Raw genomic sequence first — 27,216 nt, forward strand, 5'->3', positions numbered from 1 at the left:
GTTTGGCGGGGCTCTACCGCACAATTGGTACACATTTATCGAGTGCCTTATCACGTACGAATAGACAAGGCTTCCTTACCGCCAGAGCCAAGTCCACGGGTCAGGCTAACCACACAGGACGATCAATTCAGCATCAGGCCGAGTCAGCAGGAGCCCGGCCGGCTTGCCAAAGCCCCAAGTTGGTCGCCAACTCCCCGGCCGGGACGAGACCTTCAGTCTAGCCTGGTGTCCTTTCCCACGATCTCACCGACTTTCGAAACAGTGCTTGCGGTGAAAAGATCAGGCTGAAGAACTTCCATCTTCCCCTTTTTTCACGATCGTGGTGTTGAACGACGATACATAGATTGGGGAAAGACAGGACGGGTCATCAATGTGAGTCAAGACAAGGACACGAAGAAATACAGAACGAGCTTAGCAAAGGAAATGGCGTAACATCCTCGCCAAATATCCACAGCCGCAATCCGAACCCAATTTCTGTGCAAAGCCTCCCGCCGTAAGCACGGCGACTTTGTACTGATCTCTTACCCTGGTTCATCCAAAGATAAGGTACGGTAGAAGCGCGTCTGCGGCCACGAGGTCGCAGGGCCGAGACGCCTGAAACCGATAATCCAGCCGCAGCGCGGTAATGAGTCCAACGGGCCACTCTAAATGGGCACTTTAAATTTACGCGGAGCTCGTCTCCACACGTAAGGCTCACGCCGCCGTTATGCACTTTGGTTTTCGCTTGCGAGCGATGAGCTGGCACGGCTATCAACTGCTCTGTCGGCGTCTGGCCAGCCTTTCGTGTCTTGGTCTGTCATGTTCGGCGACTGGAGACTTAAATTGACATCTTTCGCCGTCAGTTCTCGCTTAATTCTACTCAGCATTCTCATCACCCCAGAAAAGCACCCCGGCCAATCTTCCTTTCGCTTGTTACCCTCAAGGAAGTCTTGGGTTCCACTCATTATCATCCTCACTACTCTTTACTCACTTCAACTGTTATTCTACTCGTTACCTTTCACCTTCAGTTAATTCAGCCCATCCATAATCATGGCTGGCGTCATTGAAGTTATTGGTGTCGTCTCCGGCCTTCTCGGCATTATCCAGTTCGGCATTGACAATTTCGTCGAGGAGCCCGGTGAAGGATCGACCTTCAAGATCGCTGTTGGCCTTGATGGCACTAACGGTCTCTCCGAAGCGGGAGGTAATCTTCCTGATGTGTAAGTAACTACAATCCCTTTTATCATTCTTTCACTTGGCTTATTTCTTCCAGCCGTGTCTGGAATCAGAACGGAGAATTCGTGGGGATGGCAGCCGACTCAGGCGACGTGAACGACGGAAATCTCGGCGAGGTTCACGTCAACCACGAGAACCAGGGCGTCTACACCCTCTTCTCGGCCAATGACAATGCCATCTGCATCGCCTGGGTCACCACCTCCTGGAGTGAGGACAGAGGCGGCAACCACTATGCCGTCCAAGGAGACATGGGCTACCACTGCGGCGCGAGCTGGTACTACAGCGGCATGTACTACAACTCCAATGAGGACCAGTGGAACAGGCCCCCGGAAGACCAGCCCAAGTGTTTCTGGATCGACAAGAACGGCGACCAGCCGAGCACAGGATTCCAGGTCCGCTGGCCCGCCTTCTCCACGAGCGAGGTCGACCCTAATGCGCCTCCTGAGCAACGCGATCCCAAGTCCAAGTGCGACAACGTCTCCTTTGGCGTGAGGAGTGAGGAAGACCCCAGCTACATCAACTACTGGACGCGTAGGAAGAGACGCCACCTCACAGGCGCCCCTGGCCAATTAAAGCGCCAACATAGCCGTCGAAACGAGGCCATGGAGTCGCAGCTCATCGTCGGGGACGTTGACGGCCTCTCCGCCCGCTTTCTCTGCGAGTCTGCCACGTCGGTCGGGCCCGACCTTGCCAACACTAGCGAAGGGCTCTTTTGCGATATGGGCGAGAAGAAACTGTACGACTTGTGCAGCGAAAGTGTGCAGGCTGGCTGCTTCGACATCGACTCCAAGACGCTCAGGCCCGCATTCGACGGGACGATTGCCGGCTTGGTGGCCAGCCGTGCAGTTAGCCGTGGTGAGAAGACATACAAGACGACTCTTGACTGGCGCAAGAACCAGGATACCGTTATCTGAGCTGTTTCTCGTGAGATTTTATTTATTACTATTACCAGTGTTGAGAGGGGGGCGGCAAGAGGTGGAAATGTTGAAGAATCTGCACTTTTGAGGATCTATTTATTGGGTTTTGAGAGTGTATTGGATACGGATTTGTATGACTACCTATAATTTAGCGAGTGTTTTGCTTTTGAAATGTATTTCTTTTTTTTTTTTCGTGCATGAGTTCTAATCCAGGTCGGTTCAACCTTCTGCACCGTGGAAAATAGTGTTGAGCCGTAGATGACCTGTGGTAACATGAATTCAACGGCTGAAGATACAACCATGCGTTGTAAACTCTCACTCTCCAATTTCCATACTTGATGTTTTAAGCTGCTGAGTCTCCGAAGTGGTCGGAGTGCGTGTGTGAGATGAAGATGGTGTCGATAGGAGGGATATGTCTTGTCTTCCTTGCCCCCTCAAGAGCCCTGGCGCGTCGCTTTTCTGGACTATATCAACAGGGACAAAGAAGTCGTCCAAAAAAAACCTTTTAGCAGGCCCGAGACTTTAACGGTGCCATTGGTGAAACGAGCTTGGGGTATAGTAACGTGGCTTCGTCCCTCGAGCTCCTTTTGCATAAGTCAGTAATCATCACGTGTGGATAGAGCCTAAAGTTGATTGATTGGGAGAAGGGTGGTGGTTGAATACCTTGCGGACTGACTCGACGTGGTGGAAAGATTGATTTATAATATTGTGAGGAGTTATTGATGCTTGCAGAGTAGAATACTATTCTCCTTCTTCATCCGTCTTTGAGCGTGATTTGGAGGACCCCCTCTTTAAGGTAACCAGTTTGAATCCCCCATCCATCAACGGCATTTAGTCCACCGGCAGGGGCTACCTACGCTCACGGAACGACGTTGCCAGTCACATCGGAGGGCCTGCCCCTCGATTCGCCCTTACTTTCGACCTCATTGGCCCGGTTCATCGGGGTACCGAGGCGCCGAGTTGGCGGTTGTAACTCCGACGCGACGAATGTGTGGTAGCTATTAAGGAGTGCAATAGCCGCCATGGATGCCCTCTCTTCAGTCCAGGCCTTTGCCTCTGAAGCCTGGAGATCTTTTCATAATGGCGCTAAGCGTAATAATAGCAATGCGCCTCAGATGTTGCCAGCGACGTGGTTATCTTGACAGGTGCCGGTTCTCATATGAACGGTGAGTTTGAATCCAGCCTTGGCCCATTGCTTTCTCGAGCTTGCTTTTTCCTGACCAACTCAATGCAATTGGCGAGTTTGGCAACAGCCGTGCTGCCGCCGTTCTCCTGGCCCACCAAGGAGCAAAAGTAGCCCTGGTTGACTTCAACATAGATTGGACCAAAGATACCAAGCGGATGATTGACGAAGAGGGTGGCACCTCCGAAGTATTTTAAGTAGATGTAACTGACGATGAATTATATAAGAATGCTGTAGCTATGATTGTTGAGTTGGACGGTGCTATGTATATACTGGTTAATATTGGTAACTGTTAGTATCCTGTTAGTATTTGAGAAAGAGTTGCCTTTTCTTCCTAGTTATTCTGGAGAGTATATGTCTTTATTTACTATTACTCTGAGTTTACTTGCTGATGGTTTGATGTAGTAGGGGTGGGGGGTGCGATATGGATGCCTGGGATAGTGATTTATGTATTAGTGGTACTAGTATGGTCCTGATGAGTTGTTACGCCATACTCGAAATGAGGAAGTAGGGCTGCGGATCTATTGTCAATATGTCGTCTGTTAGTGGCCGCATGTTGCCTCTGATCCCACCCATCCCTCTGTAAATGTAGCTTATCTGGCCCCTCGGGACGGGAAAGATAAGTTGTGAGGGAAGAAATACGTAACACTGACATTTGATGGCCTCCGTAGTGCTCAGCGGTAATCCAAGCCTGCTTTACCCTACTACTAAGGGCGCCATTATCCAAATGACCAGAGCCACGGCCGCACGTCACGGCCGCGAGAACATTCGTGTCAATTGCGTCGCCCTCGGCATGGTCTACACACATATGACTAGAGGACGTGGGATGACGAAGGAAATGAGGCAGGCCAGGATCTACTAGAACTTGATGCAGAAGGAGGGGCCGGCTGCTAGCAAATCTACGAGTATGAGAGACCAGCTGAAGATTCTGGGCCTTCCTGAGGAGTATCTGTTGGTGGATACAGGCTATAGCACATGACAAGAAGTCCCGCAAAGGACGTTCGTCTTTTTGTGATGGTATCCCCCGCTCGTGGTGGTAATCGAGACACCACGACCCCTTGCCTGCAGGGTAGCGGACACCTGTTTGAGTTAAGTCAGTGGGCACCTATATTTCCTCATTCGGCCACTGTGTGAAGCCAAGTAGTTCGCACTCGACTATTGGCTTTCGTGTGGATGGCGTGGGCCAAGCTAAGCAACCCCCTGCACGTAAAGATCTCGTGGGGCTGATAGGAGTTGATAGTGACTGGAACTCGCTCCCCGCATGTTTTTATTGAGCTTCATTCGGACTTATTGAAACTCTAGTTGCCAGCTGAACTTCTGAATCGGGGTTCGGAGAAAGGGACGTCAAGGCGGTCCCGTCAGCCCAGCTAGAGTGACACGCAAACAGCTGGCTACCTTGACCTCTTCTCAGATCGGGATCTCGTCAGTACTTGCTTCCAGAGGACCGAAGATTTATTCCCAAAAGTCTACGTCTGCTTCGTGCGCCATTGATCAGACCCTCGCCGACCATGTCCACCACCACCACCACCATCGCCACTATGGGACATACGCACAAGGCGCCAGCCATGTTCTGCGCACCCGGCAACCCCCAGGATGTGAAGAACGGCTTTGGAGGATTTGGCGACAGCATCGACGCCGTCGCACCATGGCCGAGCGGCTCCCGGCTCCGCCTCACGATGCTGTCAAACGAGAAAGTCCCGGGTTGGGTGACTGACATCATCAGATCGGCCGTTACCGAGTGGACAAACGGCCTCGGCGAACCGCTCGAGGTCCAATGGGTCTCTGCGAACGAGACATCGGACATTCGCATGTCATTCCGGAACGACGTGCCAAGCTGGAGCTGCGTCGGAGCTCGGGCGGCTATGTACGAGCAGTCGAAGCCGTCGATGAACTTCAACTTTGGGGGGTGGAAGGGTAGCAAGGCCGTGTACTCGCCCGCCTACGTTAGGCGACTGGCTTATCATCTGTTTGGCCATGCCCTGGGCCTGTGAGTCAAATCTCCGTTCTGAGAGTCGTTCTGGGCGCTTCCTCGTCCCGAAAACTAACTTGGCCGCTCATCAGACCGCACGCCCTCCTGAGCCAGGGGCCCATTCAATGCAAGCCGGGCGAACTCGAGAAGTTGTGTGGCCCCTACTACGCCCAGATGCTCGGATCTGCAAAAGGATGCAGTCTGCTGCGGGACACCCAGTCCATCATGCACTACGAGGTTCCCGCTGCGCTGGGCATGAAGGGTATCGATCTCCTCCAGGGAGGTCGTGCCATCGACAGTGAGGCCCTCGCCCTCGTTCGCTCCCTCTACCCCCCAGTGCCGCAATCCAGCCTCGTCACCTGCATCGCCACGCAACTCCCCGGCTTCCAGTCGGGATGGAGCGGCACGGCCAATGGGAAACGCTTCATCAGCACAGCGCAGACGGCAAACTTCGTGACCGGCCTCAACAAGGTCGATCTGGGCACCAACGGCAACTTCCGTGTCTATTCAGAAATCGTGGACTGGCAGCGGGGGTCCGGGTACTCACTCAAGATAAGAACAGATGCCGATGCTCACCTGATCGATGCGACTTGCGACGTGCTCTCGTTTGACGAGGCAGATCAGAGAATCAGGACCGGCCTCGTCAATTGGCATCACTTGCCCGGTGGGAGCGCGCGTTCGTATCGCGAGAACTTTTCGAGGCCGTTCAATAAGCCGCCTAATGTGGTTGCCTTTATCAGCGGGTTTGACAGTGTTAAGGGGAGGAACATCCGCATCGATGTGAAGGCCTCGGCCATTGACAGGAATGGCTTTACCCTGGATATCAGCACCTGGTCCGGTAAGTCTCTCATTACTTGCTCTCTCTCTCCCTCTCTCTCTCTCTCTCTCTCTCTCTCTCTCTCTCTGCGGAACACGCACCAACTAAACTGATTTCCACCAGACTCCATCGTCTACCAGATTGCAGCCTCTTGGATCGCGCACGAACCGGACGACTGGACCATCCGGTCCGGTACCTTCTCCCATCCTTTCGATCCGAACCTGACGCTCGTCGCCCGGTGTACCAGTCACTACAGCAGCCCCATGCGTAGGCGGCCCAGTAAGCTGTTCTGCGCCTTCTCACATATTGACGTCGGTCCCCACTCCAACGTCCGCCTGGGTCTGACAGCAGAGTGTGATGAGAACAAGGTCCAGAGCATCTTGTATACGTGGGAGCAAGAGAGCAAGTTTGTCGTGTTGGCTGGGTCCTATGTTGCTATTCTGTAAGAAGTCAGTCGAGTCGTAGAGTTTCACGATGGTAGCTTTCGTGTTTTTTCCTTTTACAAGGATAACGATTCAACTGGTCACTGTGCTTTTTGTTTCGAGAGCCATTTCCGAGTACAAGCAAGATATATTTCTACTAGAGAACGGTTGGAGTTTTTCGTGTCAAGGACTCATATTGCGGCCTCTATCTGTCTTTATGCTTCCTCGCCTCCGACCTCATCTTTGTCATCAGCCTCGTTCTCCTTCATGTTGGCTGCAGCCATCAACTTGAACCGATTAAACGTAGCCACCGAAGTCTGGTCTATGGTGCCCTTTTCGGCGGCGTCCTTCTCGTTGGTGCCCAGCAGCCGCATCAGCTGCACGGCGTTGGCCTTCTTCAAGGCAGCTGCATCTAGCTTCCGGTCGATTTTGTTGTTCAAAGTCTCGGCTCCCTTGACGACTTGCGCGGAAATGGCCGCGGCGATCTTGGCGGGCCCCCCTGCCTGGGAAACGATGGTTAAGAAGCTGCCCGCGGTGATGAGGGCGATGCCGCCAATGACGGCGAGGACGCTGACGGTGATGCCGCCCACCTTCATGCCGGCATTCTTGAGGACTGTCTTCAGTGAGGCGTTATTCTGGACCGTCGCGGCCGCCTCACCGAACTCCTTGATGGCCTTTTCGTCGTTCAGGAAGATGGCGTTGCGGCGACGCGCCGGGTCGGCGCCGGACCCGACTTTGTTGAGCATACTCTGGATTTTCACGTCGACCTCATCGATGGCCTCTGCGACCTGCCCTATGAACTCGGCGTTCACCTCCTCCTCAACGGGCTCGCCGATGATTTCTCCACTGGGCGAGACATTGGTCTTTTTGAACCGCAGCTTTGCTGGCGGACGGAGGCCGACGGCCGCGAAGCTCTTCTGGATTTGTTCAGCCGCCTTCTCGGGATTGTCCGAGATGCCCTCCTCCTCATCGTTACTGTCGACCGGGTCTTCATCGTTGATGGCTTCAATGTCCGAGGGCTTGACCTTGCCGCTCCGGCGCAGCTTGGGATCTTTCGAGGTTCTGCCGCCTGTATCGTCGTCGTCGTCATCATTAACGGACTCCAGGTCGTCGTCGGGACCGCCGGGGTTTTGATCCAGCTTCCCCGTCGTCTTGTCCCTTCTCCTTACGGGCTTCTTAGTGGTCGATCGGTCGTCGTCATCATTATTGTCGCTGTCGTTGTCGAAGTCTTCGTCATCGTCACCTCCAGGGCCCTTGTTTCCGAACAGGGTCTTCCCTTTACCGAATGGCTTTCGGCCGGGTTTGTTTCTGTTGCTCATTGTCGAGTCCGAGGCGTGGTGATTTCGCAAAAGATTCTAGAGAAGCTGTGGTCTGAAGGTTCGTGGCCAGTGAAGCTCCTGAGAAAAGACAGCGACGGCCCCGCTTCATATCACCCCTCAGTCGAATACAGACAGACTTCAGTCCAGCTCTCCTAGCAAAGACTAACAAAGACCTTTCACATGCCTCACTTGCGGGGTCGTGGCACTCTGCTCGGGACTATGATCCACTCAGGCGAACCGAGGGCGATGCTTCGTGACCAAGTGACTCTCATGGCTCATCCGATTGGAGAGAAGATGGTTTGTCACGCGTGCCGTGTCCAGCTTGTAGCGTCTGGACCCCAAGATTCAATAGTTGCGTGGTTCAGCTGCTGCGCTAGGAGCTAAAGTGGGCTCCGTGTCTGTACACTGTGCAGCTGGTCGGCCGGAATGGATTAGTTGCTTCGTACTAGCGATAGATATATTGCCATACTAGTGCAGACTATTGACAGACTATCGATAAATTCCTGGTGAGAATCGGCCGCGAACTGTCCCCGGCAGCACCGGTCCGAACCGTTCTGGGAAGGTTGTCGTTCTCGACTAAATTCCAGCCATGTGCTGTGGGACCTTCACTTACACCATTCTATGATGCACTCCTCATCAACACAATAGGATGCACTCCTCATCTGCAGAGTAGGACTTCAACACGCATGCAATCATGTCACTTCAGGAGATTCTCGCTCCGAACCTGAACCGCTACACAGCGCAACCGAGTGGTCGCTACCTCTCCAATCGTCTCGTCACCCACAATGGCATCACCATCGCCATCGCCCTGGGCAAGGCGGAGGGCGGCTCGTACTTCTTCGCGTACTCGATTCTGAACGCCGAGGAGGAGAGTCAGGCAACCAAGGAGCAGGCCACGAAAACGGGAGCAGCGGTGGACAAGCTCGACTCGCAGTGTTGGTTCGAAAACGTAAAGATGCTGCAGTTTCCGTCCGAGGTCAGGGTCGTTGGCGAAGAAGCGATCCCCGTTTACGAGATTCCGGCCGTCGATCGCAGCAACCGCAAGGTCGTCCGCTCGCCGGACCAGACGGAAAGGTTGAACACATGGCTCTCGTCTTCGCTGTGCCTGATGGACCTGGACGTTTCCGACTTTCAAGTGCTCTCCGATGGTCGATACGTATACCTGTTCCGCCAAGGCGCGTCAGCAGCGAAGCCATCGCCAAACCCGTTTATGACGGACAAGGAATCCGGGACGCCGCCAGTGAACGGTACCTTGCTCTGTGACCGCTTCACACTCGTCGGAACGACCCTCAGCCAGCCTCTGGAGGCTCGATACCAACGAAGCCGCCAGAAACAGATCCCGCTCAACGAGCAGGACACGCTCGGCGTCAAAGACATCGACGACAAGAACTTTTACGAGCCGACACACTCGCTCCGTTTCGTCCAGGACCTCGCCTACGGCCGCTTCTGCGTCCTTCGAGCCCCCACCGTCATCAACGACGTGGCCAGGTGGCTCATCTTTGCCTACTCTCGCAGATCGGGTCAGATCGAGTGTCTGACAACCGATGTTGCTTCCGACGGCCTGTTCGACCTGCACGGCCGCGTCTACTACACGTGCGACTCGGACAAGCACCCAAAGGCGTTTGCCAACGGCCCGGGCTCTTGCACAGCCTCGAGAAGCGACAACGGCCGGACATGCAGCGAAGCCAGAGTCCCGATCCTGCCCAAGACGCCGGCGTCGAAGCGTGCGATGAAGTTGAGTGGCGGGGAGGAACTTCGTCTCCGAGAAGGGATCAACCTCTCGGGCTTGGCCGACGGCTTCACGCTCGAAGCCTGGGTGACGCCGGAGTCTTTCTGGGACGACACCGACAGCCCGACAGAAGGACCTGCTGAGGGATCTTTCTTCTGTCTGTTTTCTCAGGCGTCTGATGGCAGTCCCGGTGTTTATCTGGACGATAAACTGCGGGTTGTGCTTCGCGTGGGTCCGAAGAATGAATCCCTCGTTGCATCCGACACAAGTCTCAAGGTCGACGAGTGGAATCACGTTGCTGTTACCTACAACCCCGCTAGCCAGACGTTTGGCCTGGTCATAAACGGCGTGGCGGCCGGTTCTGTCTCCTCTGAAGTCAAGCCAGGACAGCTCTCTAGTCTCGGCTTCCAGGCGAAGGAGCCTCAGAGTTCCTTCAGGGGTCTCCTCGACGAAGTGCGCCTCTGGAGCCGTCCACTTCATCCGTCAACCCTCAAAGCCCACATGTCCGGCCGCGCCACGGGCCTGGAGCCCAATCTGGAGGCGTGTTGGCACTTTGACGAAGAATCCGGCACGACGGCCTTTGACGCGACTCTCAACAACCGCGAACTGAGTGTTGTTCCCATCGGAGGTGGCTCGACGCCTTCAGACGTCTGGACACGGTCTGTTGCGCCAATGGTGGCGAGTTACGGTCTCTCGCGAACAATCCTGCGTCTGCCTTCGGCCGTGGAGATCAAAGGCGGGCTCGGTGCTACCGTCTACAACGAGCAAGTCGCCGTCTCAGAGCAGAAGCCCCAGACGGAAGAAGGTTCCAAGTCCAGTATTAACGCCCAAGCGAATCACATGAAGCGTGGCGCGAGGGTGCTGCTGTGCTTCGTGACCGGCACAGGCAACTCGCCTCTACGTCTGGCGGTCCTCGACTTTGGTTTGCTGTCGGACGGCACACTTCCGGACACGCCGGCGTCGATTCCTCTGCCGGCTCTGAGCATCGCTCCCCTGGCTTCCACCAACACGAAAACCGGCCAAGTAGGATCTCGAGTCTCGACGGCTCTCCTCTATGTTGGGAGCCAAGGCATGGAGATATTCGGCGGAATCCTCGCCTTCGACGCCGCAGAGTGCGGAACTGAAGCGCCGTGCCCCTTCGAGTCTGCCATGGGAACCGTCACCATCTTCTTCAGGGCCCAGGGTCGCTGGAATGGAGCCCTCTCGGCGCTCAAGTACAACATATCTCGCAGTGTTGTTGCGGCGGCCATTCCGGCGTCGATCCTCGGTGGACACGAAGGCTTGCTTGCGACGAGCAAGCTTCGACAGGCAAAGAACCTGGTTTTTCAGACGGAGCCGTGTCCGTGGGCTCCAGCACATTTGGCCGTCAACCTCACGCTGACGGCGAATATGGCCGACGGTAAGAAGATAGTCGAGACGTGGAAAGGTGAGCAGAGGGGCCCTCTGGCCGCCCCCTTCTTTTCATTGTCCAGGTCAAGATGCTAATCCTAGAACCATATAGGCCTCCCCCCGCAGCTGGACAAGTTGTACAGCCTCCTAAACGGTACCAGCAAGGGCCAGGCAGATACTGTTGGTGAATTGGCTCAGCTGAAAATAATTGAAGTAAGCACCATCCTTACCTCCAGGTCGGCACCGTGCTCGATGGCAGGGCAAGACTTCCTTCTGTGGCTACTCTCTAACCAACGTCCCGCATTGCAATAGACAGGTGAATACGCAAAGCAAAAGACGCCTCCAACCGAGCTCGTTCTTAGACAGGCTCTCGCCGCCCCCGTTGCGGCAGGGGCATACCTTGGCGTCGGTATGCGCAGCTACATGTTATTAGTTGACGCCAAAGCCGGAGACAAGTCTCTCGTGGCATCGCTGTACAACGACCAGAAGCCACAAGGAAAACCGCCCGGCAAAGGTTCCGAAGTCATAGCCATGAGCTACGAGCACTACGCGCTGATCACCTGCGAGGGCAAGCCCGCCGGCGACTTTACTCTCGGCTCGAGCCTTGTAGCCATGGCTTGGTCGCCGTCTTCCGTCGTCACCGGCCAGGCTGCAAAAGCGCCGACCTCACAGATCCAAGCACCCGGAACCAGCTTCATCACCGGCAGCGGCCAGAGTCCGACTTTCGGCTCGCCGCCGGGCTCGACGGCCCTTCGACTCAACGGCAGCACCGTCTACTCCATGCTCGAGGACGCGGTGGCAACAGCTCCCTGCCCTGGCATTTGCTTCGAGAGCTGGATGAAAGTCGAGCGCGCCTCGGACAAGACGATTGCCGTTGCCTACACGTCGGAGCACTCGCCTCGCGCCGACGGCTCGCCCAAGGAAGAGCAGACGTTTCTGCTCGGCGTCCCGCAGCCATCCAGCAGTAGCATATACGACCTTGTGGGAAACATCAACGGCCTGCAATTCTTCGTCAACCAACACGCGGCGCTGAAGCTTGGCCAGTGGGCACATTTTGCCTGTTCGGCACGGAATTCGTTTGCCCTCGAGTCCTCATACAGTGATTACGTCGACCTCGGCAAAGCGGCCGAGTGGAACGTCTCTGACTTCTCGCTGGCCTTTACTCTGCAGCTCAGCGAGAGCGGCTCCGGTGACCAAACCATCCTCGTCAAGGCCGACAGCGCATCGGGCTCTACGCCATTACACGTCAAGGTCACGTCGAAGCGCCTGCTCCAGCTCTCGTATTGGGCCCCGAACGAAGACGGTGCCGACCCGCGAGAGCGCAACTTCTACTCGCCGGACAATTCGCCCTTGGTCGCGGGTCAGGCATACAAGGTCTTCATCTCGCGCGAGCTCGTCTTCATAAACAGACCGAGTGCGGCCCCGAGATCGTACCAGCGCGTCACGATGCGTGCGTGGCGTTCGGATGGAAGCCTTCATATGCAGTTGAACCCGGACACCTCGGCCAAGCTCACGGAAAGTGAGGGTGCTTCACCGATGCGTCTAAATTTCAACAGCGGAGCTCATCAGACTCACGGGGCTGCGCAGGGAAATGAGGCGCCTCTTTCCCTTGGTGGCGCGTCGTGTATTCAAGCAGGTGGACTGCGAGGCATCATCGGGTCTATCCAGCTGTACTCGTCGGCGATTCCGACTCCCGCATCTGCTCTGGACTTGTACGCGGCTTCTGGAAACACCAAGGGCGCCATCGCCTCGTGGTCGTGTCGCGATGCCGGTGGCTTCAGTCTCGTTGATGACCTGGGCCGCAACCACGGCAAGTTCAAGGGCAACCTGCGCTGGCTCCTCAGTCCGTATAAGCCAGACCACCAGCTCTCCGTCTTCGTCAACGGGACTCGCGTCAAGCATGAGCAGCCAAATGCCACTCACGGGGCCCTTCTAGCGCAGGCAGCTCCGGCAGGACCGCACCAGCTGACGCTCGGAAACGCCCTGGTGGTCGCTGGTGCCGACGATGATAATCAAGGCCGCTTCCTGGGGCTTCCCGTGGACTTCTGCGGCGAGTTTGACGAGATGCGCATCTGGAACGTGCCGCGCACCAGGGAGAATATCTGCGATTCGCTGCATACCAGACTGACTGAGGTCCCCGCGGACATGGCTGTCTACCTCCCGTTTGACGACGCAAACGCCGAGACGTCGCCGGGGAGTCCAGCTCAGGGTGACGATGATGCAATTCTCGCCGACGCCTCAGTCAACTGCTTCCACTTGACGCCGCTCTTCGGGGCTGCGACGGCTAGAGTAGCTTCCGAGGCGCTCGTCGGTCACGATTCTCCTTGTGTCAACCACACGCTCGGTGCCGTCGCCGGCCAGTCGCGCGGAGTCGTGACATATGCCGGGCCTTCGGTGGCCGAGTATGGCGACTTACAGATCAGTGCCAGCGGCGACATGGAGGGCAGCTTCAAACGCGCCTACTCGTACATCGACGACTCCGGCAAGTGGTGTCTAGTAACGGGCTTCCGCATCGGCGCACTCAAGACGGAATGGGTCGGCCAGGTTCAGACATCGCCAACCCTCATCGGCTTCATCGAGGGCGCACCGCCTCTCCCTGTCGATACCTTCGTCGACCCGAGCAGCCGGCCGGCGACGTCGGTCCACTTCCGCCACACCAAACGCTGCACCTACACGTACAGCTCGCGCTTCGAGCACATCAGCGACTTTGACCTCTCGGTCGTCCGGGGCTCCGGAGCCAAGTTCCAGGTCAGCGCCGGCTTGGGCGTCGAGACCGAGACGGCCTCGGGGCAGATCAAGGGGGCGAATAAGACAGTCATTGACATCTCGGCCGGCCTGGTCAACAACGAAGTCCGGACGTCGACAACAAACGTCAACATGGAGATGGGCATGCAGCTGACGGGTGTCTGGAAGGAAGACGACAAGAACCCGGCCAAGGAGACGTATGAGCCGTCCAACACTGGTCTGGCCCTCGTCGAGAGCGAGGTCGCCGACGTCTTTGCCCTTCGGCTCCAGATGCGCGGTCCCATTGCGCCTCTCGTTGCCTACCAGATGCGACCCAACCCCAACACTCCCAAGGACCGCAACCTGGTGTCGTTTGAGATCAACCGCAGATACACCAAGCAGGGCTGTCTCGACGGCCGCCGCGGCCTGACCAACGACCCGGACTACCCTCCCATGTCCTCGGCGCCCAAGGACGCCTCGTACTACAAGCCCGCCGAGGCCTACGCCCTCCGCGAGCGCATTCGGCGGGCCGAGGAGCAGCGCCAGGGCGAATTCGACCGGCACTCGCTGCTATACTCTACCGACCTCCCGCGACGAACGCGTCGAAACATCTGCAACTCGTACGTCTGGACTGCCGATGGCGGCACCTTCCAGGAGACACACTCGACGCTCGACATGGTGCAGTCCGAGGTCGGCGGCAACCTGAACACCAAGCTCGGCGTCGGCGCCTCGTTCGACATGGAGCTGGCCTTTGGCAACGCGCTCGCCACTGTCGACGTCGACGCCATGTACAGCGCCCACTTCAACTTCATGATGGCCAAGGAGCAGACGTCGGACGAGGGATTCGAGCTGGATGCCGATCCGCCACCGCCCGTCGACACCAGATACAAAGACCCAGAGACAGGCGCGTACGTCAAGAGACCCGGCGCCGTCGACGCGTACAGGTGGATGAGCTTCTGGCTGGAGCCCAGCGTCGAGGCCACAGACACCTTCTTCGAGCAGGTCCTCGACCCAGCCTGGCTGGAACAGTCGTCCGAGCCCAACGCAAAGCTCCTGCGCTCACTGCGCGAGGCCCTGGCCAAGGAGACGGGCAATGCTCGCACCAAAGCCTGGCGCGTCCTGCACCGCTGTACCTACGTCAGCCGCGTGCCCGAGAAGGTCGAACAGCGCCCGGCCGCGCCGGGAAACGTCGAGCCGGAGAAGAAGTCGACGCTGCTGGCCGACGTGGCCTGCAACTGGCTTTTGCTCCAGAAGTTGGAGCCCTTTGCGCGCGGCATCGAGTCGAGGGCGATGCTGGCCGCTGCTTTGAAGCCACATGTTTCGAGGCTGTTCCCGACTCTGATCTCCCAGACGCGGCTTTATGTCCAGGTGCTAAACTTGGTAGCGGATTATGTTGGGCTTGCTTGATTGTGTTTCGTTCCTCGCAAAGGCTTCATATTTTGCAACTGTCATGGTCATTGTGTCGAGTCAGTGTATAACAGCTAGACACACAATTTGCCAGTGATTGTATAGCGACAACTGGCTATCCTAGCCCGCTGGGTCATTAAGCGCTTCGCCGACGCAGTCGAACTGGGCTAACACAACCACCAGATGGTTGGGGGAAGAAATTGAGTCTATCCACGTCTTATTTTCTCCTTGTCTTGGGGCCCCCTTGCGCGGGCAATTCTTGATCCCAATCGTCATCCCCGTCCACCTTCCAGTCTTGGCGCTGCTTATAGAAGTCTCCTTTCGCATTCTCAGCTCAGTGTTTACCGCCTCAGGTCTTCTTGCTTGTTTAGCGAGTCCAATCACCCCTCTCCCATGGGATGAAGGGAACGGGAATATTCCGAGTCCCTTGGGATTCGGATGCGCGGGAAGCGCAGGAATCGCGGCAGGCGTTAGCATACACTCGTCAGGGGCTGATGTTTTGAGTTCAGTACATCACAAAGTCCATCAATGAACTTGTCGACGGTGGCTTTTGAATCCCGGTCCGCGCAGCGCCGAAGAAAAGGAAAAACGACACGCAGTTGAACCTGTGTGACTATCTACCAGGTCTAGTAGGATTTCCCTGGCGTTCCTTCTTGAGAGTAGAACCAGTTCATCATGTGCCCTCAGATGTGATGGGAGAATAAATGACCTAGGAGAGGAATCTTCAGCTGAATGAATGCTTATATGTTGGGCCGTCACACCTTAGTACCAGGCAAAGGCATATTATTTGATGCATGCACCTTCAGAATGGGACACGTCTCCTGCAATTGTCAATCTCTCTATGCAGGCTCGGTTTGAGATCCGGCCAACCAGAGACTACGTGATATCTGACGAGAAGAGCCTTGGGAGTTAGTCTCCTCCCTTGTCGATCTGTGCCCAAACCCTGAGCCAATTAGTCGCTCTTCGTAATGCGGTCTACGCGTTTCAAGCAACGAAGAATGAGGTCAAGCGAAAAGCTCGCTATCCGCTTTTGCGCAAAGGCTATCCATTCCACGTCCACCGTCGAAGCAACCATAGCATAGAAATGCATAGTCCATGCATCTATTTCCATCCATTACATCGAGCTAGCCGTTACATCATCCACCCACCCACGCCAGGGTTCCGTGGAAGGGATGCGTTGGGTGGCCTGGCCGGCAAGATACCCTATAGTTTGGGTTGGATTAACTGGTAATAGCCAGTAGAGATCTGAATTATTTATAAACCAGGAACGTTTTTATACAAATGAAGATACCCCGAAATAGAATATAACATTTATAGAGTCGTGGATACTTTGCGTCAAGGTATTGATCTCTGTACAATATATTCTTGCAGCCGCATTCCTTACTGTAAACAACGGCTGAGAGCCCAATCATCAGCTATAATGTAGAGAGGAGCGATAATAATACAAAGTGGTGATGGGTTTTTAAGTGCTCAACAAGGAGCATAGCTCATCAACTCGCCTGAGTTGATCTGTGTCTCTGGGAAGCAATCTAACACAGCCATGGTGTCCATGCCTGTGCTGCTGCTTAGATACGCATCCATATCAAAATCGCTCGGACTTGTAAGGTCAAAGTATGGGAAGCCGGCTACATACGACAACTTTGAACAAGTTATTTGTGAAAGCGACGCCAAGGAAAACAAAACGATGAGGACTTTCTCTCGTCTGGGAAAAGTTGTGAGCGTCCAGTTTCATCACGCCGAGCTGGAGGAAACAGAACCTTGCCTGCTCAATGCGAATTTTGCTGCGGATGGTTTACCACTGTCAAAAACGTACAACAACGGTGTGCTGACAACGTATACATATGATGACCTCTCCCGGAGACTCACCAGAGAGCAGTCATTCCGGAAAGCTGCTGCCGGTAGACATGAAGTCGTGCAAGATCTCTCTCACGTCTACGACTGCGTGGGTCGCCGCATTCGAACCGAAGATGCGGTTGAGCAAACGCAGTACTTCAGAGGATGCGCAGTTGGCGCGAAATGGGAGTACAGCTACGATGCCATTGGCAACATCACAGAGGCGTGGGGTCGTGGGCAACTCCCTACAGGGGGAAAGGGACGAGGAGGAAGAGATGTTCGCCTTGCGGCTCCCAACGCGATGGATGGAATGAAACCTGGAGAGGGCGTGACGGATGGCACAAGGCTCTATCGCTATTGCGAGTCCTACACCTACGACTTGTGCGGAAACATCATGTCCATGACACACGCGGTGCCAGACGACCAGTTCGTCTCTGGGTGGACAAGGCGGTATTACTACGAGGAGTCAAGCTCTCTAGCAGATGATGAAAGCGTGAAGAGCAATCGTCTGACTCGCACTGTGGTGGGCGAGACCGAGGACAAGTACACATATGGGGGAGAGGCTGGGCTGGTGGGCTGCATCACGACACTACCCAGGTTTTCACTCTTGCAATGGAACTTTGACAATATGCTGGCTGCATCATCTGGCCAAGACTTGGACAGCGGGACCCCGGAGATGACGTACTATGTCTATGACTACGCGGGCAAGAGAGTTCGAAAGGTCACTGAGTCTTCGACGGCTATGCCTGCAGGCGAAGTAGCCTCTGATGGGTCGTCACGCAAGATGAGGGACACGTTGTACCTGCATGGCGTTGAAGTTCAACTTCGCATGGCGAGCAACAGCTCCAAACCCGCATCAGCACGCACCATTACCCGAGTGACGGGTGACCCAGGAGAATTTCTCTCTCTGGTGGAGTCATCTTCCGACTCGGATGAGGTTCTCGAGCGTTATCAGATCGGATTCAATCTCGAGCTGGACGACGAGGGGCGTCTCATCACATACGAGGAATATTCGCCCTTTGGAACAGTCGCGTACACGGCTACGCACCAGGCTGTTGAGGCCCCTCGGTCCTACCGGTTTGCCAGGTACGAGCATGACCGAGAGACAGGACCGTATCACTGTGGATCACGCTATTACTGTCCATGGTTGGGTCGCTGGACGTCTCCTGACCCGTTGGGTGATGTGGATGGGCCAAATCTGTTTGTGTACTGCGGCAACGATCCTATAGGTTTGGACGATCACGCCGGGACTTCTACGTTCCCAAAAGCCGGCGCGAACTTCAGGCGGACGCCGAGCTTGCACGCTCCCAAATCGCTTAGGTCTCAGAGTGTGCGCGACGTCAGCCTCATGAATGGAACAGCCTTATCCGGGGCTGCTCCCAAGTTTGCGCTGCCACAGTTACAAACTAAAGACATCAAGGTAGGACCCTTTCAAGACACAATGCTGAAAGATGTTGTTCAGATGGACTCCGGCGCCAGGGGAAGGCCTGAAGATCGAGTCCAAAGGGTCGCGGTAAATCGTGCCAATTCAAGTGCCCATGGGATGCAAATCGGCATGGCGAAAGCAGCGAGGGACTTCGTTCAGAGAGTCGAAAACACGGTCGGCGCGCTGAAGACGGTGAAGCGTGGTGACGCCCAGAAAAAGTGGGATGATGCGGTAGGCGGGCTCACAAAAAAGTTCGAGGATGTCAAGACGACTCTCGGGCATGAGACGATATCGAATACGGGTATGGGGTTGGCCATGAAAGATTTGGCAGGATCGTTCGGTGCCCTCGAACAGAAGACTTGGGGAAGCTTGAAAGCACAGCTTGGGCAGAAGTCTTGGAGAGAGGTCCATTTTTTAAATGGGAAGCTAAAAGCTGAGCCGCTGAATCTGAACCAAATCTCGAATGATATGGTTGGAGATGTTAAGAAGTTCCAGAGGTTGAATGGTGTTGTAGAGAACTACAAAACTCGGGGTAATAAAGTTCTGGAAAAGCTAAGGCGCTGAAGATGCTAAGATAGTTTGCATTCTGGGTTGGAGATGGCAGAACGGCATCGGGTCCGTTGCCCGAGATGAACGATGACTGATGGAATGTGGCCGAAGGGCTTGATGGGAGAGACTTGAGAAGAATCGTAGGAGGATCCTCCATGTTGATAGGTAGATGAGTTAGACGACGTTGCTTGAAGGGGCAAGTCCGGAGAATTGGGTGCGGCGGAAAGATGACTCTACACACTTGACGGAACAACTCTGGAGTCATAGTTAATGGGATACGTGTTACTTATTGGGCCCATGTTTGACTCGAATAGAACATGACTCTTGCCAACTTAAATAGGTAGTCATCCACATTCGTTGACGCCGGCCAGGACCTTACCGAATCGCAACCTACTCGCTTCAGCGACAACCGTCCGAGGTTTCCGCCAACTACCACCTCCACATGCGCAAGGTACACTTCCCCTAGTCCAGCCTTGACCTCGACTAATCTAGTCGTAAATCACTATGAATTAGTGGCTGCATTCACCGCTACAGCTGCAGCACGGCCAGCCCTACGGCCAAAAACAGTCCCAGATGTAAGCCCACTGCCGCCTGGGTAGTTGCCGTAGAAGAGACCCCCGAGCATTTCTCCCGCGCAGTATAGGCCTGGGATGACGCGATTAGTGGTTGATGATATGACACCTGTAGTCTCTGGATCTACAGCGAGCCCTCCAAATGTGAACGTCACACCACATGTGACCTTGACCGCCAAGAAGGGCCCTTGTGTTAACGGCAAGGCCCAGTTCGATTTGGCCAGAGGAAGACACAAAGTGCTGGACTGAGTCGACAAGCCATCCTTTACGGCTGGATCCCACTTTTGATTGGGATTTTCTCGTTGAAACTCGGCCACAGCGTCGTTGTATGCGGAGACTGTGTTCACAAACTTGTCCGGGTGTTTCAAGCCGTGCTGGGAACACTTTTGAGCAAGCTCTTCGACGGAAGACGCAGTTAACTTCTCCACCACCCCATCTCTGTATTCCTCGCTGCGTAGCCAAGGTGTAGTCTGGGAGTCCCAGACTTGAAAAGCGACATGACCCGGTTGGGCGAGGATCGCCCTCCCAAAAATTGCATACGTGTAGTTGCGCAGATCGATCCCCTCGTCGACGAATCGTTCTCCATGAACGTTCAGCATCAATCCCAATGGATACCCCGACTTGGTGAATTCGTTTGAAACGGCACGATCACCCGCATGAGCAGGCGCATTCGCATCCCAGGCGACAGAGTGACAGCCCGACCAGTTCCCGGCTGGTTTAGCGCCGACATCTCGAATTGCCATTTCCAAACATCCACCTGTGTTGAAAGGTGTCCCGCGTACTTTGGCCAAGTCCCAATTGGGGCCTAGATATTGTGCTCTCATACGAGGGTTGGCTTCGAATCCACCAGCCGCCAAAATGACAGCACCTGTCCGGATTTCTTGCTCGGTACCATTTGGTGTCTCGACGACAACACAACGAACTGCGCCTGTGCGTGGATCTATTGCCAGACGCTTTGCCGCGGTGGAGAAAAATATCTCGACACCGAGCGCTTTTGCTGCTTGGAGGTGATCCTCAATTAATCCCTTTCCTCCATTCTCCGTCTTCAAAGACAGACCGCCCCAGAATTTGATGCGATTATCAATCTCATAGGCTTGCCGATTGAAAGATAACTGAAACCGAACCCCGTGTGTGGCGAGCCACTTGACAGCCTCGTTGGACTCTTGTACGAGGATGCGGGAAAGCTCTGGGTCAGAGCGGCCATCGCAGATCCGTTGCATGTCTGTTTTGAAGTTGATTTCCGTGTACGGCTCCAAGTCGATTTTATTCGCGGTAGCCTCGTCAACGTTGTTCACGATTGGTAGAAGATCCCGCAATCCGTTATGGACAACCCTGAACGCACCGGCCGTAAAGTACGAGTTTCCACCGGCCCAGCTCTCGGGACAAGCATCAATAATCACGACGCGACGTGCACCGGATTCTGCTGCAGAGATCGCAGCACTAAATCCCGCGTTGCCGCCTCCAATGACAAGGACGTCCACGTCAGCGATGGGAGTCGTCATCACGGCAATATCGCAAAGTCGTTGACGCGGGGCAAAGCCAGGGTGTCTATATGAGTAGAAGTAGTAAAGGTGAAGATTCAGTGATGGTCCGTTACTGCGAAGGGTTGCATCAGTAGATGTACGATGGCTGGCTGCTTCACCACAGCATAGAGCGCGGATCTCTTGATCCGGATTAATTCGGGCCTCTACTCTCTGCCCCATCAAAAGAACAAATCAGAAGTGGCTTTGCTTACTGGCAGAACTGTCGGATCAACACTCTCCGGCCCAACGGCGCGTAACTTTCCGACTCAACGGCCTATGAGTTCTTCGATAGGAAATGGATCCACTGAGGAGAACCACCCCCCGCACAATGCCAACGCAACATCGGATCCAAGAGGAGACAGGCCGAAGTCTTTGCCATTGGTCGTTATTCCCGCCGTAGGTTTTGCAGATCACGCGCCTCTGGAAACCATGCACAGTCGGCCGGCATGTCATGACCGGTGAGGGGTCAACAGATCTATCAACATTTTGCTTGTTGGGCTCTAAAATCTCGGTAGCCTCTGTGACAGCAGTTCCTGCATTCTACTTTTTATGGAAATTGCACAGTATGGCTTTCGCATCTCGGGTGGCCATAATTTCCGGTGGCATCGGTATGTGTAGCCAACTCAGCTTCAAAAGCCTATCCGAAATCTAATCGCGAGTGCAAACCAGGTGGCATCGGCAGTGCCGTTGGCAAGACATTTCGAGAACAAGGGGCTAAGCTTGCTCTACTGTATGCTCCTTTTGAGGCCAATAATGTCGATAAGGTCCTGGAAGAAGTATATGGCTCTCGAAACAATCCAGACATCAAGACATACGCGTGTGACATCACTCGTCCTGACTCCGTCGAAGAAGCCTTCGCTGCTATTGCAGCTGATAACGCGGGCTTTCCAGGTTTCCTGATAAACAGCGCTGGCTATGTCAATCTGAGCCCATTAGAGGACACAACACCGCAAGACAGCCTCCTGCACTACATGGTCAATCTTTATGGCCCGACACTGACTGGCCAAGCCTTTGCGCGCATGTATCTGAAAGCAAAGGCTCAACAGAGCGATATTCCTGGGGCAAGGATCATCAACATCTCAAGTCAGGCAGCGCATGTAGCATTGGACAACCATGGTGCCTACTGCGCTTCGAAAGCTGGACTTCTAGGCTTAACGAGATGTCAGGCCAACGAATGGGGTGTTCATGGAATCACAGCCAACACAGTTAGCCCAGGACCTGTGTGGACAGCTCTTGGGAAGAAGGCCTGGGGGGATGATAAAGTTCGCGAACAGTACGTTAATGCTTCCCGACACCCTCGGTAGAATCTCAGTGAACTAATCACGTCGTCCCAGGTATCTGAAAGCGGTTCCAACCGGTCAGTTTGCTGAACCTGAGGAAGTCGCAAGCATCGTGTTGTTCTTGTGTCAAGACTCGTCAAAGAACATAAATGGCGCAGATATGAGGATTGACGGGGGATACACAGCTCATTGATACAAAAGTTCGATTCTACAACGAGTTAAACAGCGATACTGTGATGGGGCAAACGGTCCACCTGGAGTTTAATACGGTACGGAAGGCCTGTGCTAGCTAGGCTATTCCTACTTAAAGCGTTAAGTCAGCTTGAGAAATAAACGGCACGCTTTTTCCTTCTTCCAATTAATAAGGGACTTTAAGTCCCAGTACGCTCCTTCCACTGCAGCTGTCGCAGCAGCTCTTGATATTATTTCTTATTTTCTCTTCTTGGCAGCGATCAAGAAGCATTTGATCAGCTGCTTGGAATACCCTTTATCTCCAGAAGTCGGCTTTGTTGTTATTTTTCTGCTGCCTTTGTTATCCCTCTAGCCTTACCCTACGGACGGGTGTGGTCTGCACTAAAGACGTCTCCCACCGACAAAATACAGAGCGTGTCCTGTTTGGAGAGATCGTTCTACATTCGTTACACAATTTTCTTGACCTCGCCGCTGAGTTTCTTCCTCGTGCATATTCCGATACATTCATTGCTATGGACTTCCATGGCGTCAATTCCATGGATCTCACCTGGTATCGAGCTCGCCGTTCCTGTGACCGGAAGATGTGAGAGGGCCAGTGAGGAGAAACTCGATGAAAAGGAACACTTTGAAGTCCTGTGGCATTTCAAGTTCCCGGAATCGACACTAGGGAGCGCATGATCGATAAAAAGGCCGCTAGTACTTTCGAGGATGCCATAGTAGGATATACTAAAATGCAGTCGCTGTCAGGCAACCAAACCTCTTTCTCCATCCCATGTCAAGCTCGCTCAACGCCATAGATTCATCACGGGTGGAGACTACTGCGGTGCCTTAACCCATCCTTTCTTGGTTGCTCTCTTTGCGTATCAAATGGGGGGACTGTCCGAATAATGGACTTGCGAGGCAAAGACACGGATCCCATCACAATCAACGCCCAAGACAACATGCTGCTTATCGATAACAGGCCGTTTAAGGAATAATATAAAAACCTTGTCAACTAACATTGAGGTGTTGCAAAAGGCCGTTCGGGTCAAAACTTCACTTTCCTCCCAGGGACCCATCAGGGTAATCGAGATATTCTTCTTGACGACTCTGGCCATCCATGGTCTCCTTGGCTACGGGCTGCATGCTACGCCGTTGCCCCAGGCGGTCGAAGTTTCTGCCTCAGGCTTCAAGGCACGCACTCCAGACCGTGATCGTTCCTTCAAGCGCTCGTTCCACCGCCGGCTTATCAAAGTCACTCACAACACTCACATATCAATTCGTCAACAGAAAAGCCCAGGCCTCTACCACCCATGAATCAAGGAATGACTCTCGAGGAGGCTTTAACAGCCGATGACGATGTACTTTTGGAGCTTTCCTACTCCAGAAAACAGGAAAAACTCCTGGATTACCTGCGGGAGAGCCGGACTGACATCGAAAATGCCGTGTCAAGACACCTTGGCTTGTCAAAATCCGAACGATGCCGAATTGGTGAGCGGGACGAATGGATGCGAGGAAATTTCAACCTCTGCATACCCGTATACATTGAGAATTGGTCTAGACATCCTAGAAAGCGAGTTGTCATCCGGTTTCCTCTGCCGTACAAGCTAGGAGAGGGTGATTTCCCCGGCAATGTGGAGGAAAAACTGCGCTGCGAAGCGGCAACCTTCATCTGGATACAGGAGCACTGCCCTGAAGTTCCAATACCCTTTCTCTGGGGATTCGGATTACCGAATGGCGATAGCGCAAGTTTGAAAAATCCTTGACCGTATATTGTGACATAGTCTGACCTAGCTTTCTAGTTCACCACTACCAAAGTACTATCATGGCTCCCTTGGTTGCTATGGTTGGTCGGCCTTGCTTCCATAAAGATATTTGGACACCCCATACCCTGTCCCTATATCTGGAACCCCAAGACCCATCAACTGAAGACTGGGTATCTGGTCATGGACTACGTCGAAGAATCTCAAGGGAAACCCTTGGCGAAGTCCTGGACTGACCTTAATTCTGACCAAGGCCGGCGGCAAAACTTCTTTTCTGACCTGTCACGCATCATGCTCGCTTTTGCTCGGATATCCTTCCCCGACATATGCTCCCCGACCATTGATGACGAGGGTGTTCTGCACTTCCAGCACCGTCCTCTAACCTTTAGGCTGCAACAAATGGAAAACAAAGGCATTCCCATCCCTATCGAGAGGGGGACCACGTATCCAAATGTTGACGCATATCTCTTCGATTTGCAAGGCTGCCACGACTCACGTATCCGCCACCAAAGGAACTCGATTCTTAACCGATCAGACGCCGAAATGAAGACTTCGGTTCTAGCTGCCCTCCGAGCATTAACACCTCACTTTTTCGATAGAGACCTACGCAACGGCCCATTTGTCTTTATGCTTACCGACATTCATCCGAACAATATCTTTGTTGACGACGAGTGGCACATCACATGCCTCATAGACCTTGAATGGGCATGTGTACGACCAATCGAGATGCTGCTCCCTCCTGTGTGGTTCACAGGTCGACGGGTGGACCAGCTGCCCAAAGGTCAGCACTTGGACGTATATTCCAGTATTCGCGATGAATTCCAGCAGTCATTCGAAAAAGAGGCATCAGTCATTCCCAAACATAGCACAGCCCTTCTGAGTGCACAGCTTCTACGGTCAACGCTTGACTCCGGAAGGTTTTGGTATTACCACGCACTAGACAACCCAAAGGTCGCCTGTAATCTGTTCTTTCAGCACATCTGGCCAAGGTTCAATGGTAGCCCTGGTGTGTCCGAGTTTACCAAGTCTGCCAAGATATTGACTACATGCTTGGATGAAGACGCTGAAGAAATCATCAAATCGAAGCTGGTTGAACGCGAACAGTATGTCGCAGACTTGCAGTCTTTATTCAAGATCAATAGCACGGGTTAAAGCCTAATAAATAGTCATATACACGTGTCGACTTTCCAAGATCTAGGTTTTCCAGCAGATCTAGCTTTTATAAGACGCAGCTATTACTACAGCTTATGGAGGTATTGGAAAAGGTAACCAGTTGGACTGGAACTTTACTCTGTCTGAGTATAGTGTTGACCTTTTCTTTTTTGCTGTTGAGGTTCTCGTCCCCCTCTGAGTACGTGTGTACTAGGGCACCCTAACCTCTTGATATATGCTCAAACTTGCCACAGGACTATGAGAGCAACTTGAAATCGAATCAAATGGAAAATATAGTTAAAGCTGTCAATCGATTTACATTGCCAACCCAATGTCCTCCTCAATCTTCAAAACCTTTTTCTCGGATTCGCCCGACACCTGACTCGCCTTGTCAAAATCCTTTGAATGATGAGAAACATGTTTAGTTTTGGATTTCAATTGAAGGCATATGGACTCATCATGTTTGGGTGGCCTGTTGCTGTTGTCCGAAATAGGTACCATCGCAGTAGAGACCCACGAAGAAAATCGTTGGCGGAGGCGAGGCAAGCCGGAAGCGATGATGGCCAGAGATATCTCCAAATGACTGCAGATGGCTATCCACGACGCGATGAATGTGATATCGGTCGTTTTGGAATACAGAACTGCGAACGCCGCTCTGAAAATAGAACACGAAGCTGCTAGAAAGCCTAGGGAAGATAATGCCAAAGCTGTAATCTTCTTGCGCGCAGGAAGTTGCAGTTTGAGGACTAAGAACATGGGTACTGCAAGAATGGCAAAGTCGACAATGACGTGGATAGTTGCAACGATGACGTAGACGGGAATGTAACTCTTGCATTTCGTGTTGGGATCGAATCGCATGCTGAGGTTGTAATTGGATTGTATCGGGAGGCATTGGGTCAGGAAGACTGACAACGTCGTTGGAAGCCAGATGATCCAGTGCAAGAAGCCAAGCCGTACCAGCCAGAGCAGCCAAGGAGATGCCGCGTGGCCGACGATGCGATGTGCACAGGCGAGGATGGACATTTGCGTAAAGAAAGTCGAAATAATGTACACGGGCATGTGGATGTATAATACCTATTTACGTATCATTAGCTAAGTCTCGACAGATAGCTGGTCAGCAAACCCACCGGTAGCACTCGAACAGTTTCTTCATATGTCATTTGCCAAATATGCTTTCCAAGACCAGCAGTAGAAATGCCCACGGCTGTGTTTGCTGTGAGACAGCACAAAAATACTGATGCGGGCAGCATCAACCAGTCCTCCAGCATAAGACGGCCGTGGTACCGCCAACTGAGCCACCACCTCAGCAAGAGCACCATTAACGCCATCACCGTGAGAGAGATGACGAGAACGAAAGGGCCAATGCTGTACGGGTAGTTCTTGTCGTAGTTCTCGAGTCGTTTTTGGACGTCTTCAGAGCTCAAAGCACGAATGCCCTCAGCTTTGCCGTTTGCCATGGCGACAAGGGCCGCAAAGCCCGTCGGAGCGGGATCCGAGTTATACGACGCCATAAGAAGACCTGGATAATTTTATGAAGTTGGGAACAGATACGACGGTAGCATTGTTTCAGGTCCGGAGAACCGTTATCTATCAGTTGTCTTGCAGTCGGGATTAAGCTCTGCAATCCCCTCGAGTGGACGGTATGCAAAATCTGCCTCGGAACCCCTCGGTAGATCCCCCGCAAGGGCTGAAGAAGAGGCTCGCATGTGAGATCTAGATGTCGGCTGACATTCGATCAACCTCTGGGGATAAACAACGGAGTGTTCCGTCCTAGCCAAACATGGTCAAGTGAAGTGATTCATGTGCATACCAGGGGCTTCGCGGGATGCGGGGAACCACCCTCAGCTCCACGTTCA

General features: G+C 53.8%; 9 protein-coding genes across 9 annotated transcripts; 6 read left to right on the forward strand and 3 right to left on the reverse strand.

The window, feature by feature from the left end:
- Positions 1-1,029: 1,029 nt before the first annotated feature.
- On the forward strand, positions 1,030-2,129 carry BGZ61DRAFT_492094 (uncharacterized protein; the record flags this gene model as incomplete). Its single annotated transcript, XM_046250501.1, has 2 exons — positions 1,030-1,199; positions 1,253-2,129. 2 exons carry the CDS (start codon positions 1,030-1,032, stop codon positions 2,127-2,129), a joined length of 1,047 nt encoding a protein of 348 aa, XP_046107966.1.
- A 2,477-nt stretch (positions 2,130-4,606) lies between these two features.
- On the forward strand, positions 4,607-6,679 carry BGZ61DRAFT_586389 (uncharacterized protein). The gene is made up of 3 exons (XM_046256444.1): positions 4,607-5,302; positions 5,377-6,122; positions 6,225-6,679. The coding sequence occupies exons 1-3, from the start codon at positions 4,824-4,826 to the stop codon at positions 6,545-6,547; spliced, it is 1,548 nt and encodes a 515-aa protein (XP_046107967.1). The 5' UTR covers positions 4,607-4,823; the 3' UTR covers positions 6,548-6,679.
- Positions 6,680-6,712: 33 nt separating this feature from the next.
- On the reverse strand, positions 6,713-7,976 carry BGZ61DRAFT_447181 (uncharacterized protein). Its single transcript, XM_046245302.1, has one exon. It carries the CDS (start codon positions 7,840-7,842, stop codon positions 6,739-6,741), a length of 1,104 nt encoding a protein of 367 aa, XP_046107968.1. The 5' UTR covers positions 7,843-7,976; the 3' UTR covers positions 6,713-6,738.
- A 560-nt stretch (positions 7,977-8,536) lies between these two features.
- Positions 8,537-15,091, forward strand: BGZ61DRAFT_530066 (uncharacterized protein; the record flags this gene model as incomplete). Its single annotated transcript, XM_046253504.1, has 3 exons — positions 8,537-10,997; positions 11,073-11,173; positions 11,273-15,091. The coding sequence occupies 3 exons, from the start codon at positions 8,537-8,539 to the stop codon at positions 15,089-15,091; spliced, it is 6,381 nt and encodes a 2,126-aa protein (XP_046107969.1).
- Positions 15,092-16,631: 1,540 nt separating this feature from the next.
- On the forward strand, positions 16,632-18,914 carry BGZ61DRAFT_475500 (uncharacterized protein; the record flags this gene model as incomplete). Its single annotated transcript, XM_046248705.1, has 1 exon — positions 16,632-18,914. The coding sequence occupies one exon, from the start codon at positions 16,632-16,634 to the stop codon at positions 18,912-18,914; it is 2,283 nt and encodes a 760-aa protein (XP_046107970.1).
- Positions 18,915-19,140: 226 nt separating this feature from the next.
- Positions 19,141-21,096, reverse strand: BGZ61DRAFT_447185 (FAD binding domain-containing protein). Its single transcript, XM_046245303.1, has one exon. The coding sequence runs from the start codon at positions 20,971-20,973 to the stop codon at positions 19,402-19,404; it is 1,572 nt and encodes a 523-aa protein (XP_046107971.1). The 5' UTR covers positions 20,974-21,096; the 3' UTR covers positions 19,141-19,401.
- A 463-nt stretch (positions 21,097-21,559) lies between these two features.
- BGZ61DRAFT_492096 (dehydrogenase with different specificitie) lies at positions 21,560-22,467 on the forward strand (the record flags this gene model as incomplete). The annotated part of the gene is made up of 3 exons (XM_046250502.1): positions 21,560-21,602; positions 21,664-22,267; positions 22,329-22,467. The coding sequence occupies 3 exons, from the start codon at positions 21,560-21,562 to the stop codon at positions 22,465-22,467; spliced, it is 786 nt and encodes a 261-aa protein (XP_046107972.1).
- Positions 22,468-23,707: 1,240 nt separating this feature from the next.
- On the forward strand, positions 23,708-25,662 carry BGZ61DRAFT_188500 (uncharacterized protein). Its single transcript, XM_046237778.1, has 2 exons — positions 23,708-24,190; positions 24,248-25,662. The coding sequence occupies exons 1-2, from the start codon at positions 23,759-23,761 to the stop codon at positions 25,358-25,360; spliced, it is 1,545 nt and encodes a 514-aa protein (XP_046107973.1). The 5' UTR covers positions 23,708-23,758; the 3' UTR covers positions 25,361-25,662.
- A 13-nt stretch (positions 25,663-25,675) lies between these two features.
- Positions 25,676-26,817, reverse strand: BGZ61DRAFT_530071 (uncharacterized protein; the record flags this gene model as incomplete). The annotated part of the gene is made up of 2 exons (XM_046253505.1): positions 25,676-26,434; positions 26,488-26,817. 2 exons carry the CDS (start codon positions 26,815-26,817, stop codon positions 25,676-25,678), a joined length of 1,089 nt encoding a protein of 362 aa, XP_046107974.1.
- Between the last annotated feature and the right edge of the window lie 399 nt (positions 26,818-27,216).

Source organism: Ilyonectria robusta (assembly GCF_021365365.1).
Source record: "Ilyonectria robusta strain PMI_751 chromosome Unknown BGZ61scaffold_5, whole genome shotgun sequence".
NCBI classification, from domain to species: Eukaryota; Fungi; Ascomycota; class Sordariomycetes; order Hypocreales; family Nectriaceae; genus Ilyonectria; species Ilyonectria robusta.